The following is a 23,812-nucleotide window of genomic DNA, read 5'->3' as shown; positions in this document are numbered from 1 at the left end:
AATGAATAAATGACAAACATGTCCACTAAAGAAATTAACATATATAGAAAGTTCTGTGATAAACTCATATTTTAAAATGAAAAAGTAAAAAAAGATGGAAAGAGAAGCACCTAAGCAAGGCTAGATTCAAAAGCAGAAGAAAATATTAAGAACGATAAAAAGGTTTTTTTAGGCTATGTTCAGAGAAAGAAAAAAGTCAAACAAACAAGGAACATGCTCATGTCAACACAACTGGAAAAGAGCAGGACTATTTAGCTCCTATTACACCAGAAACAGTTAGCACGAGGAGATGAGACCCTTCGTTTTGCTGAAAACTGTATTCCAAGTGCCTAGAACAGTGCCTGACACACAGCAGGCATTCAAAAAGCATTTGTTGAATGAAGAAGAAAGCTCTTCAAGTTAGATAGTGCTTAATCAACACAAATAAAAAGAAACTAAAAGCCAAGATGGATGAGAAAACAGAAAGAGAGCATATGTGTCCCATAGCACTGAAGAACCGTAATGGGAAACCAGTCAACCTTCTCTGAGGAGCTGTAGAGAATGGGAAAATAATCGGGGGACTGAAGATAGGCAATTACTGGGCTTGTTTTCAAAACATAAAACAGCAGACTTTAGAAGCAGAAAATCAGATGTTGAACAACTGGAAGATTCTAGAAAAGTATTAAACAGCTGATTTCTGAACCTTTAGTAAGTGAAGAGGTGACTACTAAGAAAAATAATGGGTTCATGAAAATATAAGTTATCATAAGTAAAACCTAAATTTTATTTTCCATAGGAATGATCTGCTAGAAACCAGCAGACACACAAAGATTCAAATATATTTCCTCTGAATGTAAGCAAGACATCTGCTATGATGATTCTTCTGTATAAGACAAAGAAATATGGGTTAATTGTGGCAATGTATAGCTGATTGAACAACGATGTCAGAGGTTTGCATTTATCTCAGTTAACACATTTTAATCAGTGATCAATGGGGCACAAGGCGAGCTTACTGAACTGTTGATGATTCAAAGCTACGAAGGCTAACGTGAGAAAAGTGGATCTGGATTCACGAGGATTCTGACAAACTGGAACAATGACGTGAAAATCACAATAAATGTGTCTCACTTTTAGATTCAGAAAATCAAACAGATACTAGATGAGGAGTCCCAGCTTATGCGTGACAATATTTTTACAGTCTATCTGATTTAATTTATTCTAACAACTGCACATTTTTATTTTTATTTTAGAGAGGTGATATATAATGTAATTGCTAGGAATATGGATTCTCAAGCCTTAATGCCTGGGTTTAAATCACAGCTCCACCACTAATAAGCATGGGTGAGTTACTCAACCTCTTTGTGCCTCTCAGTGTCCTCATCTATAAAATGGGAATAATATTAACTACTGCATAGTGTTGTTATGAGGATTAAATGAGTTAATATACACGAAGTGCTTAAAATGCAGGTAACAATGTTAGCTATTATAGTTATTATTTTACAAATGAGGACCCAAGGCTTATAAAGGCTTTAAGTAACCCACCCAAGGACATACTGGTTAAGTATCAGGGCATTTTCCACTGAAAAAGACCCAGTGGCATTCCTGGATGTCTTGTTTTAAAAGGGACACAAAACTATAGTCTATTCAATGGGGCATCTGCAGGAAGTGAGGGTCTAGAAAATCAAGGCATTTAACTTACTTGATGACCCTTAATGCTACAAGTTACAAATTTTAGATTAAAAAACAAAACCTTGCTAACATCAGCACCGACCAAAGAGAGAACTAGTCATTTCATGAGTTTACCTATTCATAAGGTCTAAGGAGCTGAAAGACCACCTGTCATAACCAGGTCCCCTTTACAACACATGTTGGATCCTATATTCACTGAACCTGAACAAATTAAACTTTTGCTCAAGGTCTCCTAAATTGCCTATCAGTGAAATAAAAAACTTCAAAAATTTCAGCAGTATTCTTAAACTTAATGTGAAGAATATAATGTTGCTATATTGGATATTTTTTCCGTATATCTTCTAATCATTTGTGATAAGTTAAAAAGAATCACCTTTTTGTTGGTCTTGGCCCTTTTGAAGATTTAACAGGCTTGCATTTTCCCTCTTCTCTTCTTCTCGCCAACTCCTCAGCAGAGAGATGCTAAAACAGACACCATGGTGATCAAAGAGTCCATCAACCACTGACAGGCAGAATTAACTTAAAAGAAATACTCCTTTAAGACCATATTCGAGGGCATGTGAGAACAAGACAAAGTGATGTCGATGTCGCTCCTTCTTGCTACTCACAAACAGAAATGCTGGATAATATATAAAAAAATTGTTCCAAAATACAGAGCCATACTAAACCTAAAATTTACTCCTTCTCTTGACTTGCCTGTTTCAATCGATGGTATCTGTCACCCAGGTTGAAAAGCCTCAGAATCACCTGAGCCTTTCCTCTCAGTCATTTCCCATTTCTAGTCACCAATCCTAGTGTGTTGAATTTTCTTTCCCAACCAAGAGACAGGACAGCACAATGATAAACAGCACGATTCTGGAGGCAGAATCCTGGCTCTGCTACTTACTAGCTAGGTGACCCTGGCCAAGTTACTGAAGGCTTCTATGCTTCAATTTCCTCATCTTTAAAATGAGAACAATAATGGCAGTGACAGTGTCACAGTGCTATTGTGAAGACTAAATGAGTTAATGTTCGTGAAATACTGACAATAGTGTCTGACACACAGTAAGTCCTATATAAGTATAAAGTAAAATAAGTCTCTTTCATTCTATTTCTACCACCAAGCTTACACTCTAGTCCAGATTAACTACGCACCTTTTGCAGAATGCGTCTGCTATCTCCCCACATCTGTACGCCTGCTTATGCCGATCCCTCAGCCTGGAGTACCCTCACCTACTTTCCTACATTTGGAGATTCTACTGCTCACCCTTCATGTCACAGATGAAACACCACATCTTCTGTGAAACCCGCCCTCATCACACCCTTTGGGAGGACCTCATATTTCTTGGGACCAACCTTATGGAACTTACCACAGGTTTTCTCTTTCCTACCAGAAATTTAAGTTCCTTCTAGAAACCATGTATTACTAATTGTGGTGCCTAGAACAGTGCTCAGGTGTGAGGGTAGGGGCAGGGAGTAGGGAAGAGAGAAAGAAGAGAACTAACATTTACTGAGTCACATACATGCAATGCTTACTAAGTACCTAGTACTAAGACCTTCATATATTTTATTTCATTTATATCACTTAATTTTCACAACAATCTTTTGAGGGAGGTATTACTACTCACACTTTATAAATAACCACCTGAGATTCAGTGAGTTTAAGAAACTGTTCAAGGTAACAAAGCTGGTAAGTCCACATTCACATTCTTTCCATTCTACTGCACTGGTTCCCAGACAAATGATGTATGCACAGACTACGTGTGTGTATACATACACACATTCGTTGCCTATGTTTCTTTTTAGGCCTATAGTTTTTATTAGTAGAAATAACACTTTAATATTTGTAATTCAATTTATGTCTCACCTTTGGGACAATCTTTTAATTGGTGTATCAGAACATCATTCAATAAATATTTATTGAAATGAACTGGGCATACCAACTTCCTGGCACCCTAACAGATATTCTTGAACTAGAGACCAGAATGTAAAGAGAGAGAAAGTTCTGAAGATGAGTCAAATTCCTAGTTAATTGCACCACCAATGCTTTCTACTTTGTTTATTGGTGACTTCCAGACAAACAAATTAACGTGAGAAGGAGACCTATAGAAGTAGACATGTAAAACAAGTGTAATACATGTGAGTTGAGATACACTAATACAGAGCCAGCCCAGATGGCCAAGGAGTTAAAGCTCGGTGTGCTCTGCTTCAGCAGCCTGGGTTCAGTTCCTGGGTGCAGAACCACACCACTTGTCTGTCTGTCAGCAGCCATGCTGTGGTGGCAGCTCATATGGAAGAACTAGAAGGACTTACAACTAAAATATATAGCTGTGTAGGGAGGAAAAAGAAAAAAAAAGAGAGAGGACGACTGGCAACAGATGTTAGCTCAAGGGAAATCTTTCCCAGCAAAAAAAAAAAAAAGACAAGAAAAGGTCATAGTTACCTCAAATGTTTGTCCTTCTAAGTCTTTTGCATTACACCAATTTCCCCAGGGGTCTCGGACCCTACGTCTCCTTGTGCGCTGTGATGAGATTAAAATAAAGCAAAAGGTAACAAGATTAACTTGGCGAAATCACAGCACATTAATATATAAAACCAGAATGATAATTTTCTAAACACCAATTAACTTCTCCATTAAAATATTATGTCTGATTAGCAATGCCTGACTAAATTTTATTTTATTAATTTATGTTCAATAGTCAGCACTCTGCTCAGAAATAAATCAGTGATGATTTTCTGAATTTTTCTTAGATTTCTTAATTTTCATTTCCTTTCACCATTTGGGAGCTAAAACACCAGGATAAAAAATACTTTTAAGATCAGAAAGAACCACCAAGAAAATGACTTCCCTTTCAACCTTACTTGTGGGAGAAAACTTGCAAAAAAACACAGCAAGAGGTATAATATTGCAAACCAGAAGCAAAATAATTATATCTCAGCCTTAGAAAGGAAAAGATTGCCTAGTTAAATCAAATAGTAAAAACTACAAAGTTGGTTGACTGGATTACCAAGACCCAGTTTGGCAAACCTCAATACTGAAGCCTCTGAAACGGCCCAGCTGCTAGAAGCCAGTCTGTTACTAGCGCCATCTCCAGCGATACATTTGAAACCATCCTTTCTCAATGAAGGACGTCTAGGTAGAGATGGCTGCAGCCTAAACACTCTGAGAAAAATAGCCACTCTATCATGTATACTTTTTTCATTTCTCTCACCTATTACCAATTTAACAATTCTACCTTATTAGTAAAACCAATAAGATCAGAATATAACTCTGCCTTTTAGGAGACTTGCTGGTTGAATTGTTTTTAAAATAAGATTCATGAATTTTAAAATACTGTGAAACTCACTAACCTCAAGAATTAAAAATAAAGGCTAAAACATTTCTGATAGCTATTCCAACAACTTGAATCTTAAGAATTTTAAGCAAACAAAAAATAACTGAAATAGATAAAAAGAGCTTAACTGTATAGTTTGAAAAGATTTAGACTTAGAAATCAAAACCAAGCAGTCTAAGACCTCTTTAGCAAAATATTATGCTGTGTAAAGTTTGTCAGTGAATTCTGAGGTGTTTTTGGTTTGTTTTTGCCTCATAAACCAACACGAAACTGAACGGAAACCAGAAAAGTGTATGGCTAAGATGAAATACAAGAGAAAACCTGTTCTTCACCAAACGGCCGTCTGTCAAACAGCTGAAGAAAAGTAGAAGTGCGTGACTTCACCAGGAAAGGAGCAATTTGGAGAGGTCACTTAATGCAAGAGGCGGCCGCTCACCATGGACTGCAGACGCTGGGCGAGCTGGCGCGCTTCCACTGCCTCTTTCCTGTCCCGGATCCGAACTTTACCGACCGGCTGCGGCCTGCTATACACAGCCTGCTCTAATGGAAGTTGAGGACAACAGTCGATTACTTTAGCAAACTCACTGGCTAAACAGGAAGCCACATCTACACTGACTATCAACTATAAGCTGATTTCTATGATTTTTTATACACGAGCTTCTATTTGATTCCACAATCACGCCTTTGATGTGTTACTTGGTAGTTCTCACATAACAGTAATGCTATTATTATAAGAAAATCTCAATAAAATGGGATAGCTAGGAAATGGGTTATTTGTTTAATTTCTGATTAAATGAGTGCTAAGCCCATTTTACTAACTTTGGAAATCTAACACAAAAAACATGATTTCATTTTTCTTTTAGTGGCTGAGGAAGGTATGACACCTCAGCTTTCCTGAAAAGCCAGTCCCAACAGACAGTGCTTTGGGCAAACAAAGACACTGAAATGAAGTACAGGTCCTAGGGCACACTGTAAATTCCATCTATCTCTCCATGAAATGAAATCGTCTCTGATGACAGGAAGTTTTCTGGTTAGTTGTCCTTTCATTGACACAGAATATAGAACATACTCTTCTCAAACCATGGGTACAAGGTTCTAATTACCTTGTCACTTTGCACCTATGGCTATTATCTTTCTTCAAAATGTTTCTGTCGTGTTAATAAAAGGGCACAACGTATATAAAAATATGCATATTGATTGACTTTAAATTTGAGAAAAACTAGGACGAAAGAAACTTTCTTCCATGAAAAATATTTTGACACTTTTATTACATTTAAGTGTAGAGCCTCATAAACTATTTCCTTTATTTAAACAGTGCTAGACAGTATTTCTAACATTAATCCTGTATTTGCAAATTAAATGGGCTATTAGACTTTTCATAAAATTACTTTTACTTGACAAAGAACTGTATTCTTAAATTATTTCTACTACTTAGACTGAATATTTTTCCCTTAAAAATCACACCACCAATTTTCACTCTAGATTAAAGGGAAATACAGTATAATCAACAGAAATCTGTTTTACAACAAAATATCAGTAACACATTTATTCCATAATGTTAGATCATCTTTCTGAATTCTATATCTATACTAAATCTACTTGAATTCTAAGCATTGAAGAAATTAAGAGGTGCTATGAGGATGAAAAAGGTTGAGTAAAGGTGCTGTTGGGTTTTTATTTTTACCACATCCAAAATTGATTGCTCCTATCAACTCGAGGTATGTATGAATCCGTCCAATACAATTAACATCCCCACAGTTCTTCAGGCCAGGACGTACTGAGGTCTTATTTAAGTATTTCGGTTTGCATATCTCCCTAATTAAGAGATGGAAGTACAATTATTTTGGATAAACAAAAACATGAAAAAAAGATTTCTGGAGAAAACTTTTAATATCTGAAACATCTTAAAAATTTACTCCCTCTAATATGTAAACGTGTAGTAAATACAATGTTAATATATAACACCCAAGTGTACTTTTTTCTAAAATACCTTTAAATAATACAATAACTTACAAGTATAGTGTGACTTTTACACGTTTCTTCCTCAATATTAAATTCAATAGATTCCAGTTATCCCACAACTTTGAAGTTCAGAAGCTTACTTATCTACAGATCCAAATTCAAGACGAATCTTTGAATAAAAAGGGCACTTTCATAATATATTGAAAGTATTTAGTATTAAACTTTTTGAATTTTTAATATATTACTTGTGTTCATCTACTTTTACTTTACTGGACAGTATCTTATAATTATAAGCTACCTTATAAATGCTTAAAAGTTTCATTAGTTTTTAACCATTATACCAATAAATATTAAGTGCTTACTCTCGGTAGAAAACAGAAATAGATAGTACAGAAGATTCCAAAGGAATCAAGAAACGTCCAGAGACTATGAAAGAAATAAGAGGTATATAATAAAACACATGTTTACTGAATATACTTAATGTACCATGCCAGATAGTAGAATATAAAGTTTAAGAGTAACAGTGACCCCAATAATAGTAGCAACGATGACTGAGTGCTTATGCTAGCCTAAGTGTACTAAGTGTAGGTGCTGTACTAAGAGTTACATAACCTTAATCCTCACAACAACTCTACAGAGTAGATTTTCTTATTCTTATTTTAGAGATGAGGAAACAACAAGATGAGAAGGATTAAAGCACTTACTTAAGGAAGTGACAGTCAGGGCTGAAACACATATTATAAACCAAGTATTCAGATAGCTCGTATAACATAGGTATTTCTTATTCAATCTTTATTTTATTCTATAAATACTTATTTTGTGTCCTACGCACCAGGCATTGTTCTATGCACTAAGGATACAGAGATGAACACAAAGTTCCTGACCTTACATTCTAATGGCGGAGACAGTCAATACATTTATGAATAATACGTATGATATTGTCAGGTAGCAGTAAGTGCTAGGAAGGAAAAGTAAGAAGGCTAAGGGGAGCGGGTGAGACAAACAGGCACAGAGATTTTACACAGGGTGTCTAGGGAAGGCCTCTAAGCAGAGACCAAGTTTAAAATCATAAATTCTACACACGTTCAGGGAGGGTAAAAAGTAATTTGTGATGTGGGAGGTATCAGAAGTTCCGCTGAAAAGCTGAGATTTCAGTGTCTTCCAAGAAAAGGAAACGAACCGCACAAACGGGAGCGGGGAAGCAGGAATGAGCACAGTATAAGAGGCTACCAAAGAACTGTCAGAATCCAGAAGTGAACTGATCTAATCAAGGATCAATCGAGTCAAAGGCTTCAAACAGAGCCCAGCGCTAGTCCAGCAGTGAACCAACAGCAAGGCCTCTAAAATCCCTGTTGAAGATCCACACTGACTCACTGGTTCCAGCTTCCCCGCACAGACAGCGCCTTCTGCGCCCCAAGCACTGTCCTAAGCACTAGGGATGAAACTGAACAAAACCAAGATCTGCCCTCGTGGAGCCTGCTTTATCTCAGGGGATGGCGAGGAAGAGGACACTACACACAAATACAAAGACAATATTTTCAGTGGTAGGAAGTTCTATGAAGATAAATTAAACACAAGGTATGGAATGAGACAGAGAAGGTATGTGAGCTACTTTACACAGGGCACTCAGGGAAGGCCGCTAATTTCCTCTGTGCACAAGCAAGATTCGTCAGGATCTGGGAGGCGGAATCATTCAGGCAGAGCAAGAAGTCTGGGTCGAGGGCCGAGCAGAAAGTGTGAAAATAATGAGTCAGGACTGCAGACTCTGGAATCACCTTCACCTACTGTGACCCAGAACAAGTTCCTTCTCCTCTCTGAACCTCACTTTTCTCATATCACAAAATGAGGACAAGGTTGTCAAGAGGAATGGAGATGATTTAAATACAATGCACAGCATTTGACAGGCCTTCAATAATGGTATCAGCTACTATTTTAGTAAAGGTGTCCCCAAACAGGGAGTCAATTCCATGTGCTTTTATGAAAAGATCTTTAAGCCACAAGCAAATCAAGCAGGCCTCTGTTTCTTTTTAAAACTCTAACTCTTCCTTCTATTTTAACACCACCTCCAGTCCCTAATCACTCTGTTCTATTTCTGAAGAGCACACATTTGAGTTCCTGTACAAAACCTTTCTTCTTGCTTTCACACTGTTCTGCTCAGTCACCATAGTGAAACAGCCACATTCAACCGGTTTCATGAACTAAGGCAAATGACATTAGGAAACTACTGCCATATAATTTATACTACCTATATAAATTATTCTGCCTCATTTAAAATCAAAACTTCAAAGTAACAAGCAGAATTTGATTAAAGTAACATTAAGTACTCACTGATGATTTATACAGACATTTTTGAGTTAGTTATGACTCTGAAGACCTTCAATTTTGGCCAGTCATACTCTTATTTTCAAAAACAAATTTGATACCAATAGAGAGCTAATTTAATTTGTCTTTTTTCATAGTGTGAATTAGGCAATGTGAAATAACGGGAAGAATGATCTACAGAAGGCTTTCTTCTGTCAGTAGCTGGCTGCATAATCAAAGGCGGGTCAACCTCAGAACTGCTCTTTCAAACACCCGCCGGTTCTACAGGATTGCTGTGAGGAAACAGCTGACACAAAAGAGCTCCCTGTAAACTGTAAAGCACTAGGCAAATGTCAGGAATTGCACCTCGTAAATATTCTTTACTCTGATACCACACTTATCTACAAGTTTTACTTTTAGCAATCTTAACCATTTACAAGATAACCACGAGTCAAGTACAAGACCAAAAATCTTTCTTTTAGAATAGGGCTATCTTTAAAACCCAAATTACTTAATATTGTGTGTACAAAATGAAGGTTTTAATAAGTCCGGTTGTTTTCCTCTGATAATCTTCCTAGGTTATAGCAGAAGCCCTCTGTAAAGATGGCCCTACACGATTCAGTAGCTCCTGAAGCAGTAACAACTATGAATGTTTGATGATGCCTTAATTCAACTATTATGAAAAATCCAAATTATTTTCAGAGCACTTAGACTAATAAGGCGGGAAGTTTTTTGGTTTGTTCCCCATCCTTCACTAAAATAATTCAAATAAAAGGTACTGACAATTTGGAGGGTAAACTTCATGTATCAGAAAATTCCTGTATCCTAATGAAGCTGGATGAAGGAATTATTAAAATATTATGCTACAAGGTCAAAGCTGAAAGCATTTAAGGCAGCTATTTAGAAGGGTTTCTGAAACCCAAGTACATTTAATGACACTATCCTTCTGTCACCAAAGTTTTCGTTCTTTGTACTTCAAAGTGCGTGACAGACTGGGAAAGGCACTCCCCATCTTCCAGTGCAGCAGTGTTTTCTGCGCCTTCCTAACACTGTCCTAAGAACTGGCTTCTTAAGGCGATCATCTATTCCCTTTTTTTCCCAGGACTAAACACTCTTAATGAATAGACTGATGGGTTAAAATAGCTATTGAAGACAGTATTGACCAAACTTTCAAAAAGTTTCACTCTGAGAAATTTTAAGTCTTACCTATTGAAGTATATTACCATGTTAAAGCTCTCTGGATCACTAGCAATGTACAATATTAAATTCTGCATAGGGCTAATTAAAACACTCTAGAGTTCGTTAAATCTTAAAATAGCATCTAAAATATAATTCTTCCTTACCACTGATCCAAAATGTAATTCCTAATTTTCAAATAGCGTTCTGGTGTTTTAGCTTGTCGCCCCTCAAAAAACTCAGGAATTGCTTGCTTTTCTTCTTCTTGAATGACATCTCTATCTATTTCTACTTCTTGTTCTGGTGGCTTCAGCTCTTCTTCCTCATGGCTCTCCTCCTCCACTTGGCAGGAAGAATGAAAAAGCATTTCATTATCACTCAAATCTTTCTGAGCCTCACAAGGCTCTGGAGAAGGCAAGTGCCTGGCATCATCTGTTACTCCATTTCCATCATGCTTATCACAGTTCTTCATCAGTTTATTACATTTCTGATCATTTAATTCAACTGATTTTTTGTCACTTGTGCTCTGTTTTTCAGTCCAAAATGAAATTCCTGAGCTTGAAAGTGTTTCCATCTCACCTTGCTTTATATTCTGAAGATATTCCTTAGAAGATTTAGAAATGGGATCTTCCTGGCTGTCAGAAGCAATGACCTCTACTTGACTGGTTTCATGATGTTTACTATTAGGAATGTCTAATAAAAAATCACTGCTAGGATTCTTTTGGGGAGCTTGAGCAGTCAACTCATCTGCCTCATCTGTGATGTTTACTTCCTCATCATCAGATAACTTTTCAATTTTGACAGCATTCAAGTTGGGATCGGCACGTCCCCTTAAACCTGATGGTGTCCACGCCTCTGTGCCTTCATCTTCATTTTTAATCTGAAGATCACTGCCGTTCTTCTGATCTGGTGTTTCCTTCTCTGGACCATCTAATTTTACCTTATTAAAAATCAAGATGAAATCCCCATAATATCAACATTTTAAAATTTAATCACTGGCACAAAAAAATAGGATAAATACAATGCTACTAAACTGAGTATATGTCAATGGTATATTAAATCTTTATTGTGCTTTTCTTCAAAGGGTTTACAACTGCATTTTAAATGTAAAAGATAATCATTTAAAATTTCCATAAATATAGTTGACTCATTCATGGTCTGGTGATCTTCATTAATTAAATAATCATGACCTATAAAGAACTACTACTAATTTTTCAATATTAAGGTTGAAATAGGGATCTGGCTCAGATGAACCACAGAGAAACAAGTAACAACTACCAGACTAAGAGATCTTCTCTAAGATATTAAAATATCTTCAAAGCCTTATTTCTCAGAATGTCTGATACCTCAGCTGATCTTTTTCTTTTTTTTTTTTTTGAGGAAGATTAGCTCTGAGCTAACATCTGCTGCCAATCCTCCTCTTTTTGCTGAGGAACACTGGCTCTGAGATAACATCCATGCCCATCTTCCTCTACTTTATATGTGGGACGCCTACCACAGCATGGCTTGCCAAGCAGTGCCATGTCTGCATCTGGGACCTGAACCAGCAAACCCCGGGCCGCTGAAGTGGAATGTGCGCACTTAACCACTCCGGCACCAGGCCAGCCTCTGATCATTATTTATAAAGCTAAATAATCCTTTATTTAAAGGAATCTATCTCACATATCTCTACTTGGTAAATTAAAATCATCTTTCACTTAAATACAGAGACAATAGAAAAAAAACTTTTTCACAGGTTAACATAGTGCTAATATTATAGAGCTTATAATTTAAGGCATGAAATTATGTTCTATATCTGCCATAAATATCTGATAATGTAATAAGGAAAGGAAAATGAATGTCAATGAGCATATATGATTTTAAATAAAATCTTTACATACAGAGTTTTTGAAAAATCTTATAGGTGACCGACATACCCGAGGGATGACAGCCCCCCAAGAGATTATTTACAGACCCTGCAGCACAAGAGAAACCCAGAATCTTGTATTGGAGGTTAACTAGCTTCCTGTGTAGTGGAGAACAAAAGGGGAGCAGGAGGGAGAAGGACATTTGGACATAGAGCCTGAAATAGCTTTTAACAACCTTGCTATTTATTCAAAGTCTTCTGTTTTTATCTTAAAAATTCAGATAAAATTTTGCATTATATTTCACAATATATTAATGTCTCTTTTTATATTAAAATGTACCCTTTCGCCCCAAGTCTTTGAATAAAACTGACACTCCAAGATGTACTGCATGTTCTAGTCTAAGAAGCTTGGAAGTAGGAATAACCAAGTTAAGCTTTACTCTGTTGCATAATACCTCAACCTTGGAGAGCTGCCTTGGAAACGCTTTTGCTTTTGCTTGGTGAGAAGACCTAAGAGATGACTGACGCATGAGGAAGCCATTCCGCTACTTACTTCCTACGCGCAAATGACACGAAGTTAGACAAATCTTGTGTACAGGGTAAAACTCATTCTTTACATTAAAAGAAAACACCAATTTCACTTAAGATACTTCCAATTCTATGTCATTATGTTCCTAGAACTCAAGCAGAACATATTAAAAAATTCTAAATATCGAAACTACATGGTTGAATATAAGACAGATTACTTGAAAGATTAAGAAACTAGACCATAAGTATATCTTTCTGAAGACCGCAATTTATTAAAGTTTTCAGACAATTCTTCATAACAATTGTAAAAGTTTCACTGCTATTAAACAGATCTTAGAATAATGTTAGAATTTATGGCCCCTAAACTCTAATCATTCTTAAAAGTTTCTATAATGCAAATATTTAAAAAGAAAAGATATTTTCCAGGAAACAATGACCTTTAAGGTTTTCTGTGTGGAATACTACTTGCTTTATAGGATGTTTCTGAGCAATTAATATTTTGTCCTTCTAATTAACTGTATGAAATTAAGTGGAATAACATAATACCTATTTAATAGCAATACTCAAAACACTGAAGATAATGCTTTGACATTTTTGAAGATAAACGTTTGTAGAGTACTTTATGGGTATAAAATACTTTCACTATAAAAACTTTGAATATTAAGACTTCAATGCCTGAATTAAAGATCTATTTTTGCTTACTAAATTTATTTATTTTAAATATTATCATTATTAACTAGAATATTTATATTCTGCTTACCTTATTTTTAAAGTACTGTTTGGCATAACTCTTCACTTGTAAAACAGTGCGACTTCCAACTACCTTTGCAATTTTGGTCCACCTTCGGCCAAATTTAGCCTATGTTATCAGAATGGAAAAGAAATAGCTTTTGATTAACTTGCTTGCTAATATTCCAAGCAATTGTCACATTAAGAAAGAAACCCTAAAAAACCCCCCAATCTTTATTTCTTTCCTAAAACACACAGTGAAGCCTCATACATAGCTAAGACTCTGAAAATCAAAGCCCACATTCTTCTTTTGGAATCTGGACTTCTGAAAACTGACCAAAATTATTTAGAAATTGGTTTTCTTTTTATAGCTATCTAAACGAAGATCCATCATTTTTACGTATTCCTAACAGCACGTACTCATATTGTATACTATGATGTTCCAAATCTAAATTTTTTTTAAAAAAACAAGTGCCTGAAAGGGAGGCAGGTTATATTTTCCATTTATAGAATCAATTGAATAATTAAAAAATTTTTTTTTTACCCAGATTCCACCTGTTACAATAGCCATTACATCCCATAGCAGATACTTTTACAGAAAACTGACTTCCAAGAGTGAATCACACGTGAAGCGACCTGCAACCAGTGCCTCCCTGCCCCCTCTCCCGTCACAGGCTGTGCGCCTGCTAACACTGACGCCGCGGTGGGAAACAGAGCTGGTGGGAGCTCTGCTGTGTTCCAAAGCACAGAAAAGAATGCAATATAACTTTAAAGCTACAAGGATTTTTAGGTATCAAGTCTATCATTTGACACATAAATCTCCTTCACGATATCTCCAACATAAGATTCTCTCTACTTCCTAAAGTAGCTCAACAATTCCAAGTTTTTAGAATTCTTAAAACTATGGGAGAAAAAAAAAAACCCCAGCCACAACTCAGGGAAGCTGATCCCAGGGCCAGATCGACAGGCCAAGCAGTCATGACCTACGGTAGTAAATACTCTTCAAAGACCAGGCCCAAATGATAAAGCTTAACGTATACACTTATTTCTGGTATTCATGAGGAAATCTGACATAGGGACAATTTCTTACAACTGAAAGTACTTCTGGGAAAATTATTAGTAAGTATAAACTCATTATTTAAGACTTTTCTTAACTAGCTGAGATCAACTTACTGAAGAATTAGTTATCTTTATTGTGGGATAAGGCAAATCGATAACTTAGTAGCATGGGGCAGTTTTGAAGACAGGAAAGATCTGGATAAAGTGTGACCAGTTGGGATTGTAGGGGCTTGGGCACTACAAATATTGGAGAGGGGACACTAACAAGAGAAGCAAAAAAAAAATTCATCAATTTCAAAACAGAGAAGGGGACAGCTTATACTCAACAAAGGGAAGGAAAAACCTCCCTTCATCATTCAGTACCACGTAACTCCCCTCCCTCAAGCCTGAGCGAGTTCAGTCGATGATCAAACTCTGTTAATAGATTAAGAAGGCTGGGACTGGGGCTGGCCCGGTGGCGCAGCGGTTAAGTGCGTACATTCCGCTTCGGCGGCCTGGGGTTCCCCGGTTCGGATCCCGGGTGCGAACATGGCACCGCTTGGCACACCATGCTGTGGGAGGCATCCCACGTATAAAGTAGAGGAAGATAAGCATGGATGCTAGCTCAGGACCAGTCTTCTTAAAAAAAAAAAAAAAAAAAAAAAAGGCTGAGACTACAGCCAACAGCAATGTGCATTTTTGTGGGAAAACATTGTAAATTTAAAATATCTGTTAATGTATATAGGTAGATATCTACGTATGTATATAAATAAGTGCGTATTTGTTTATATAGGGACAAAATCTCTCTTGAAGGGTAGACAAAGAACAGATGACAATGGTCACATCAGGCAAAGAACTGAAGGCTGAGACAGGAGTGAGAGGGAGAGTTAACACCCCACAACTTCAGGCACCTTCTGAATTTTGAACCATGCAGACACAGTCCCTGCCAATGCCAAAAATAATTACCTAAAAATTCACAACCTGTTTGTGCATCTGTGTCTGTCTGTCTGTCTGTCTGTCTATCTATCTACGGTCTTTGCTAAGGGGCAAAACACCAAAACTGTCAGCAATCTTAAATCAATGATTGGTTCATTAAAGTCAGACTATATAAATGACAATCATGCAACAGACTAAATATCAATATAAGAAACATCGACAGTACTGAAGAAAAACCTCAGAAAGAGATAAAACCCTCAAGATAGTTTATGTATTCACATAAAAACATCAAAGAATATATAGATGTCACAGTGATGACTACCTATAAAAATACAAGCACATTTTGTTTCCATGATCTGTAGAAACATTAACAATGATATTTCAATTTGCATTCATGAATCCTACATAAATATTCTATATATGTAAATATACAATTTCAAAATTAATTAGCACAATACTAAGTAACAATTACATTAAAGGGAAAGATACAATCTACTCTCGATAGTTAAAAAAGAAAAATTCCTGAATATTTCGTTAAAGATTTCTTCATATTAAGGAGTATTTTTAGACTTAGAAATTGACGTACATATATTTTCCATTATGTAACTTGTAGACATTTAAATAAATCTCAATGTAACAGAAATGCAAAAGATGTTTCTGGTCTTTAATTAAATTTGCTAAAATATTTAGACCATGAGTACAATGCCAAATATCTGAATAAAAAAGAAAGCTAATTACCCAACAAGTTTTTTTCAAGAGAAAAAACATCAGATAACTGAATAATTTTGTCTTTTAATCCAGGTAGTTGGTGTCATGTATGTAGATATAGCTCAATTTCTTGGGTTTTTTTAATAACAAAAAAAAAACAGTGAAAATTATCTAAAATACTGATCCAAATCTATTTTAATATTTTAGTAATTTAGATATGAGTTAAAAGGAATTCTCTTGTATACTACAAACATTATCACTCTACAAAAAAAATATAGGTGTGATTACTGTATTTGAAAAGAAATTTCCAGTTTCTATAAATTAATTTCACCCTGTAATTCAATATTTGCTTCTAGAATTACTTAACTATAAATTAAAAATTGCTCTATTTACCAGCCCTTGTTCAAACAGCTCTTTTTCTTCTATCGTCCACTTTACTGAGTAACTGGCTGGTTTTGTAGGAGAGTGTACCCTGAGGGGAAAAAAAGGAATTGCAAAAAAAATTTCTGAAATGGAACATTCCATACTTATGCAGCTAAAGGTTATAGAGAGCCAAGGGCTAAAAACTCAATACTGTGAGTCTAAGAATTAAAAAGAAGAAGGCTGCAGCCTCCACCTGGGGCACAGATTCACCCTGCCTTCTCTAGCTCAGGAGGGTAACAGCCCCCAAACACAACCCTTGGGTCTGAGTGAAGACAACATTAGAAGACATCAAGGGAAGTCAATGTGATAAAAGACAAACAGGCTTCCTTAAAATGGACAAAAAGCAGTAGACATTAATGTTTCCAAATCCTGAACGTATGGAAGAGCTTACACAGGCTCCAGAAATATTCTCTCTCTTTCATTCTTCCATGTAAATCTATGTAAATATCAAGCCAGAAAAGAAGTGAAAAAACTATGGCATTATGTTTATTGCTTTTGAAATGCAGTACCTTAAGAAATTAAAAAATAGTGATGAAGCTCACTAATTTAATTCAAACAAACCATCAATCTTTTCATTCACTTCATTTTTTGTTGCTGTTGTTTATTCAGCAAAATGCAAAGGCCAAGGTCTGCTCGGCACTCAAGCTCCTGGCAAGTGCACATCTGTAAGTGTGCCCTTTAAGAGACCTAACCCTTAAGGTTAGGCAAGTTTACAAACACCAAATAACAGCAAATTTTCTTCAGTTATAGGGAAAGAATATTTATAAAATAGTTAATATTTAATTTCTCCAGATAATTTTTAAAAGCCACAAATTCACATTAAATTTTTGTTTGAAATGCCTGAAAATTAACTGACAGAGCAAGAGAAATCGGGTCAATTCCTAATAGATAGCAGCTTTAAAAAATTTCCCCCCAAATCCCTAGGAAACCGTCTTTTCTATAATCTAACGAAATTACCTATGCAGGGCCATAAAAGAAATTCTGGCAAATAAGTAACATCATAAAATTATCTTGGGGCATTCCAAAATCTGTACAAAAAAATTTTCGATTTCATATTTTTGCATAAGCCAAGGTCAAAAGGGCTTTTTCACAGGCCAACAATAATTTTTTAATTCTCCCATAATTTTTAACTTATCAGAAAGGTTTTAAAATATAAAACATAAGTACATACATGATTTTTGCTGTTTTCTGCACACTGCACCACATGAAAAAAGAAAATAAGGAAGCTTGTGAAGAATCTTTTAAAAATACAGTCCAGACTTTCAAAAGTATTATAAATAGATTTTACCTTTTCATATATTTTTTATGATCTTCCTTTTGATCAAGACAGAATTTTTCTGGAAGTGATTTTTTAGACAAATAATACCTGTGTAATTATTAAAGAAACTTTTAAAACAATAATAAAGTCATGTAATTTTTATGCGACTTTACTATAAAGCAGGCCCTCGCACACTCTTGACAGTCACATTTGAATCCCGGCTAAACCAGTCCCTCTGAAAATGCTGCCCAGGTCTAGAAAGATTCTGATAAAACGCTCATACCTCACAGGGTTGTCGTACGGATTAGCTACTTCTTGTGGAATCGCACAAACACAGTGCCTGCATCAAATGTGTGCTGCATAAATGCTAGTTCCTCTTAGCTTCCCTATTAGAAGTGGCTAAGAGAAGAAACGTCCTCAATGTTTTCTTGAAACCTTTTTTCCTAAAATATATGGAGAATGTAATAGATGAATTTGATTGGTTGTCCAGGGTAATCTAGGAGTATTTCTTTCATATTTCTAAACGTAAGAGAAGAGGTCAGGGTTGTTCTCCACCCTAATAAACATAGCACACACTTAGGTCGAAGCTACCAGGGAGCCTCCCTCTCAAACTTCTCACAACGAGCTGACTGCGATACTCCTAGGTTAGTCTCACACACTCTTCACTTAATCGATACTCACTGTACAGTGTGTATGGGAGGCACTACGCTACATACCAAGTGCTAAGGACAAAGATACAACTAAACATGACCCCCATCCTTCAAGATCTCACATAGCTTTTACTCTCAACTTTTCCGTTTCCAAATCTGGTTCCGTTTCCAAATCTGGAAGTGAACCAGTGACTGCTGAAGTATTCATGAATCTACAATTGCACTATTCAATACATTAGCCAACAGCCACACGTATAGCTGTTGACTACTTGAAATGTGGCTAGCACAAACTGAGATGTACTATAAGTATGAAATACACAATGGATTTCCAAGAGTATGAAACAAAGAATGCAAAATGTCTCAATAATGTTTTCACATCGATTAAATGCTGAAATAACAATATTTTAAATACATTGGGTTAAATAAAATATATTCAAATTAATTTCACCTGCTCTTACTCTGGCTACTAGAAAATTTTAAATGATATATGTAACTCACACTATTTTTCTACTGAAAAGCAATGATCTCGGCTATAACTGCAATGTTTGGCGATAGAGAATAAGAAAGCCTAAAAGGAGTTAACCTATGATAATTAAAGGTAGACAGACACTCTGAAATCAACATAGCACTAATTGGAAATAAAGGGAACAGAGAAATTCTGGCTTAAAAAGGAAGTAGAAATCCATGAAATACAAATGAGAGAGTTAAAAATAAACCACTACTTATTAGACTATTAATAATCTTTATAAATCATAAAATCAGAAATCATTTTGTTCAATCCTTTCATTTGACATATAAGAAAACTGAGTCCCAAAGAAGTTAAGTTGCCAACATCACAAATAGATAAAAGAAACAAGGACAAGAAGTCAGTGGCTGAACTGTGGGTAAGGATATACAATTCCTGGGGGGGAAATTTTCATCCTATGGTATTTGTTTTGCGCCTTTTTACTTAGATTCCTCCCACATAACACCTATAAATTGGTAGAGTAAGAAGAGAGAAGAACTTTTTCATATTGTAATTCTGTGTCCTTGGACAAATTAATGTCTCTGGGGTTCAGCTTATATAACTGAAAATGGAGGCTTGGACTAAAGGTTCCAGCTGATTTAGAACATTCTATAATTTCTACTCAATATTCAGACAGTATAAAGAGTTGGTTGACAACAGAAACTCAAAAATACTGAGTTAGATCTCGGCCTCAGTGATAAAATAGAACCATAGGAATAAAAGGCTCCTTTCTGCATAGGCAGGCAACATACCATATAAAAGCTATCTGGGGCCAAATAAAATCCATCTAGTAATCAACAGTGGTGTCTTTTGTAAGTTTTGCACTTACAGATTTTTAACACTGAAATCTTACTTTCCTCATAATCATTAAAGGATACTCTTCTTCCAACAACATTTTCTCAATGACAGCTCTGTTTTCTTCACTGATGGTGCTATCCAGAGTCCAAGGCTATTAAAAAAGAGAAGAATATATTTTTCTTTTTTATTTACTACTTTTTGAAATTAGCTTCTATGTTTTGTTAAATAAAAACATAAAATGATACAATGATTACAAATGATAAAGCCACCACTTACTGAGCACACAGACATATCTTTGATTCCCACAATAACACTAGCAGGTGAGCATCAATACTTTTGATGCATCCACAGCACTGCTAGCATTTCAAGTAGAAGAGCAGAGATCTGACACACAAGTCTGTTGGATTCCAAGGCTCAGGCTCCTACCCATTATAAAGTAACTAAGGCTGTCACATATGAGGAACAATTTAGGTGTCAGGCATTTTGCCAATTTCCAAAACTCAACACATTGCTCTTTTTTCCCATAAGCCACAATCTCTCCTTAAATGATCATACTCAGCTGCAACTCTCACAACTCAAACATTTTCAGCTCAGGTCTCTTCTCCAAGCTCTGTCTAGACTGTTACATGCAACTGCCCATTCAAAACTTTCCCTTGGATATCTAGTAGGCTTCTCAAACTTAACATATTCAAAACAGAACTTGACATCACATACCCTCACTTGATCCTTGCCCTGTCTTCCCAACTCTATAAATAGCACCTCTAGTCCTCAAGTTATTCCCGCTAGAAACCCAGGAATCGTCCTGGATTCTGTCCTTTTTGCTCAATGCCCACAGCCAACCTACCAAGCAGTTCTGCCTCTAAACTATAATTTACATCTGTCCACTTCCGCCACAACCTCAAGCCAAGTCATCATGAAATCTTGCCTAGATTATGACAAATGTTTCCCAACTGGTCTCTTTGCGTCCTACAAGTATGACAGAGCTATCCTCTGCCTCTCCACCCTTGTCATAGCTCACTTCCCCTTGTCCCACTGTTTTAGACAGTGGCTTTCAACCAGAGCCTTTGTGCTGCTAGTCCTTCTGTCTAGAATGCTTTTCCTCAGCTCTTCACAAATCTACTCCTCACTGTCTATTACTTTTCAACTTAAATGTCACTTCCTCAGTTTCCTTCACTGACAACTTTATCTATAGCAGGTTCCCCAACCTGTTACTCAGTTAGCATCTTGCTCATGTTCTTCATGATCTATAATTAGTTTGTCTACTTGTTTATCACCTGACTCCCCTTTAGAATATAAGCTCCTTGAGAGCAGGACCATGTCTGTCTTGATTATAGCTGCATCCCCCAAGCCTTGCCCAATGTCTGGCACACAGTAAGTACTCAGCAAATAACTCCTAAATGAAGACATGAACCCTGCAATGATCCTCACTTTTTAGATGAGGAAACCGAGGCTCATAAATTTATAAGTGGTAGAGTAAGGATTTGTACCTAAATCTAGCTGGCTCCAAAGTTGTTTCCCAAAAGGCCATTTTTCAAAGTCAAAAGAAATAAGAATAAGTTTCTTCTATTTTTAAAGTAAGAAAAATATTTTAATATATTACTTCTGCGACTGCTGAGAACTAGCACCAAGTAAAAAAGTAGGGCAATTAGTAATAGCTTAATGCACCTGATATTTTCATAAAATACTTACAATAAAACCATTCTGAGTTCTCCACGATGAATCAAGGTAGTAATCTTGTTGTAAAGCAGATGCTGTATTTTCATCACTTCTGTAATAAAGAAAATGGGTACAAAAGTGATATTATACCAGTTAAGGGATATAATTCACACAGCACAGTGACTGGCAGGTGGTAGATGTTAAGCAAATATCCAGTTCCCTTCTCCCCGTGACAGATTTAACACTGCAGAAACGCCTGCTTTACCTCTTTGGTCTGTGAAATTCAGAGAGGCTTTAAGCCACCCTATTTCAACTGCTACACATCACGTCTGTTCATTTCTTCTGTTTCATGAGGAAAAAAATACCCCAAAGCAGTAACCCCAACATGCTCTGTGGCTATGAACCAACACTGCAAATGTCTTTTGATGAGTATCCACGTACATACAGGAATTCAACTTCACTATTATTTTTTTTTAGTTAAAGTATAAAAGACACTATCAACAGCACCACCCTCAAAATGAAGAAAAAATAAGAATAGATGGAAGAACCAAAATAGGAAATACTTGAAGGGCAGTAAGCGAAGATATAAGAAAACGCACTGTTGCAACAACAACTCATATAATAAAAAAAATTAACAAGTTATTTGGGGGCTTTTCTATGTCCATGGTAGTTTAAACTTTGTTAATTTACCCACTCCTTTCATTGAACTAATAAGAACTCTCTAAAGTCATACTGTTCACTTTAAGAAAAAATACTGAATAGTTAAGTTTGGGGAGGCCCAATCTACGATATAATTAAATGTAATGTTTGCTTTTGTATGCCTTAAAGTTATCAAGTTTCGTAGTTAAGTTACTGACTTTTCCCAGACCCAGTCTAGCAGTAGGAATTTTGTACCTATTAGACTACAAAAACCTATCTACAGGTTTATACTCTTAAATCTCCAATTAGTGCTACAGTGGTTCTAATAAATTGCGGGACTAACAGCCTGTCCACAAAGAACTAAAAGCAGTAATTTCCCTCAACTGTTGATGGCAAAAAGGTTTGAACTTAAGGGCCAACTCTGCTTGGGCAGAGACTACCAGGAATGCTAAACAAAGGGTTCTCGGGCGGCCTCATGGCCGAGTGGTTAAGTTCGCGCGCTCCGCCTCAGTGGCCCAGGGTTTCACCGGTTCGGAGCCTGGGTGCAGACCTGGCACCACTAATCAGGCCATGCTGCAGCATCCCACATGCCACACTAGAGGGACCCACAACTAAAAATATACACAACTATGTACTGGGGAGATTTGGGGAGAAAAAGCAAAAAAAAAAAGACTGGCAACAGTTGTTTACTCAGGTGCTAATCTAAAAGGAAAAAAAAAAGGGTTCTGAGACTTTATCAGCAGAAGGAAGCCTGTGCTTAACTAACTAGTCTGCTAAGGGTGCAGGAAGTGGGACTAGCATCACTTCAAGTTTACTGCAGCCATCTTCTTACCTAGTATTCCTCAACAAAGACTAGCAACATCCATACCTCTGGCACAAAGACTAGCAACATCCATACCTCTGGCATATGCATCCGGACACCTACCCGAACCTCCATAAGTACTACACATCAACATGTTTAAGCCTTAGCTCACCTCACCTAGCGAATCTGCTACACTTCCATTGTTCTCTATCTCAGCCAATGGCATCTCCATCCCTCTGGTCGCCCAAGTCAGAAATCTGAGTCTGCCCTTACTGCCTTACAATGCACACCCAATTTGTTGCCAATTCTGTTGCTTCCCACCTTTTCAAATCCAGTCCCTCCACTAGATCCACATTGACCTCTGAGGTCCTGTAGTTTCAGACGTTAACATTTTCCAGACCTTTCCTGGTGCACACGAGAAAAAGCTGACAAGCCATCCACCTTCTTTTATCTTTTTCCACTTATCTCCATCTGGCATATATATGTTACTGTCTGTCTCATCCACTAAGAATGTTAGTTCTATGACAGCAAGCACTCAGTTCTGATAACTGCTATCTACCCAGGGCTTGGTATATAAAAGGTGCTCCATCTAACATTTGCTGAATGATTGAATGAACGAGGTAGGTGGGGCATTGAACACACAGATCTCTAGAAGTTAAAGAACGATGATTTTGCAATAAAGCCATGTGGGGATTGAAGGGAATAACATGATCAGAACTGGATGTGAGAAAGACTACTCCAACTTCAGGAAAGAACAGAAGGGGGCTTAAAAGAAAGGAGCAGTGAAGAGGGAGTGATTACACAAATACCAGAGAGGTGACAGTAACCCAGACCTAGTGAACAGAGTGTAAACAGGAGATGAATACACCTGAGAG

General features: G+C 36.6%; 1 protein-coding gene across 9 annotated transcripts in view; it reads right to left on the bottom strand.

Annotated features, from left to right (window-relative positions):
- The window catches only part of MYSM1 (Myb like, SWIRM and MPN domains 1), a 40,609-nt gene that overhangs the window by 14,549 nt on the left and 2,248 nt on the right, over nt 1-23,812 (bottom strand). For 7 of the 9 annotated variants that reach the window (XR_006888566.1, XM_046660603.1, XM_046660604.1 and 4 more), the window contains exons 2-12: nt 21,530-21,608; nt 19,921-19,991; nt 17,918-17,995; nt 17,801-17,824; nt 16,600-16,678; nt 13,556-13,654; nt 10,589-11,361; nt 6,667-6,797; nt 5,419-5,522; nt 4,091-4,168; nt 2,042-2,130 (exon numbers count right to left, since the gene is read on the bottom strand). Coding sequence is in view for 8 of the 9 variants with exons in the window: in XM_046660603.1 (XP_046516559.1) it covers nt 2,042-2,130; nt 4,091-4,168; nt 5,419-5,522; nt 6,667-6,797; nt 10,589-11,361; nt 13,556-13,654; nt 16,600-16,678; nt 17,801-17,824; nt 17,918-17,995; nt 19,921-19,991; nt 21,530-21,608 (1,605 nt within the window). In the remaining variant the exon portion in view is untranslated. Of the gene's footprint in view, nt 1-2,041; nt 2,131-4,090; nt 4,169-5,418; nt 5,523-6,666; nt 6,798-10,588; nt 11,362-12,722; nt 12,824-13,555; nt 13,655-16,599; nt 16,679-17,800; nt 17,825-17,917; nt 17,996-19,920; nt 19,992-21,529; nt 21,609-23,812 lie in introns of those variants that run through there. The other 2 variants (XM_046660606.1, XM_046660610.1) reach the window with 2 other exon arrangements.

Source organism: Equus quagga, chromosome 5, assembly GCF_021613505.1.
Source record: "Equus quagga isolate Etosha38 chromosome 5, UCLA_HA_Equagga_1.0, whole genome shotgun sequence".
Taxonomy (NCBI): Eukaryota; Metazoa; Chordata; class Mammalia; order Perissodactyla; family Equidae; genus Equus; species Equus quagga.
Note: the sequence above shows the minus strand (reverse complement) of the source record. Positions and strands in the feature narration are given on the sequence as shown.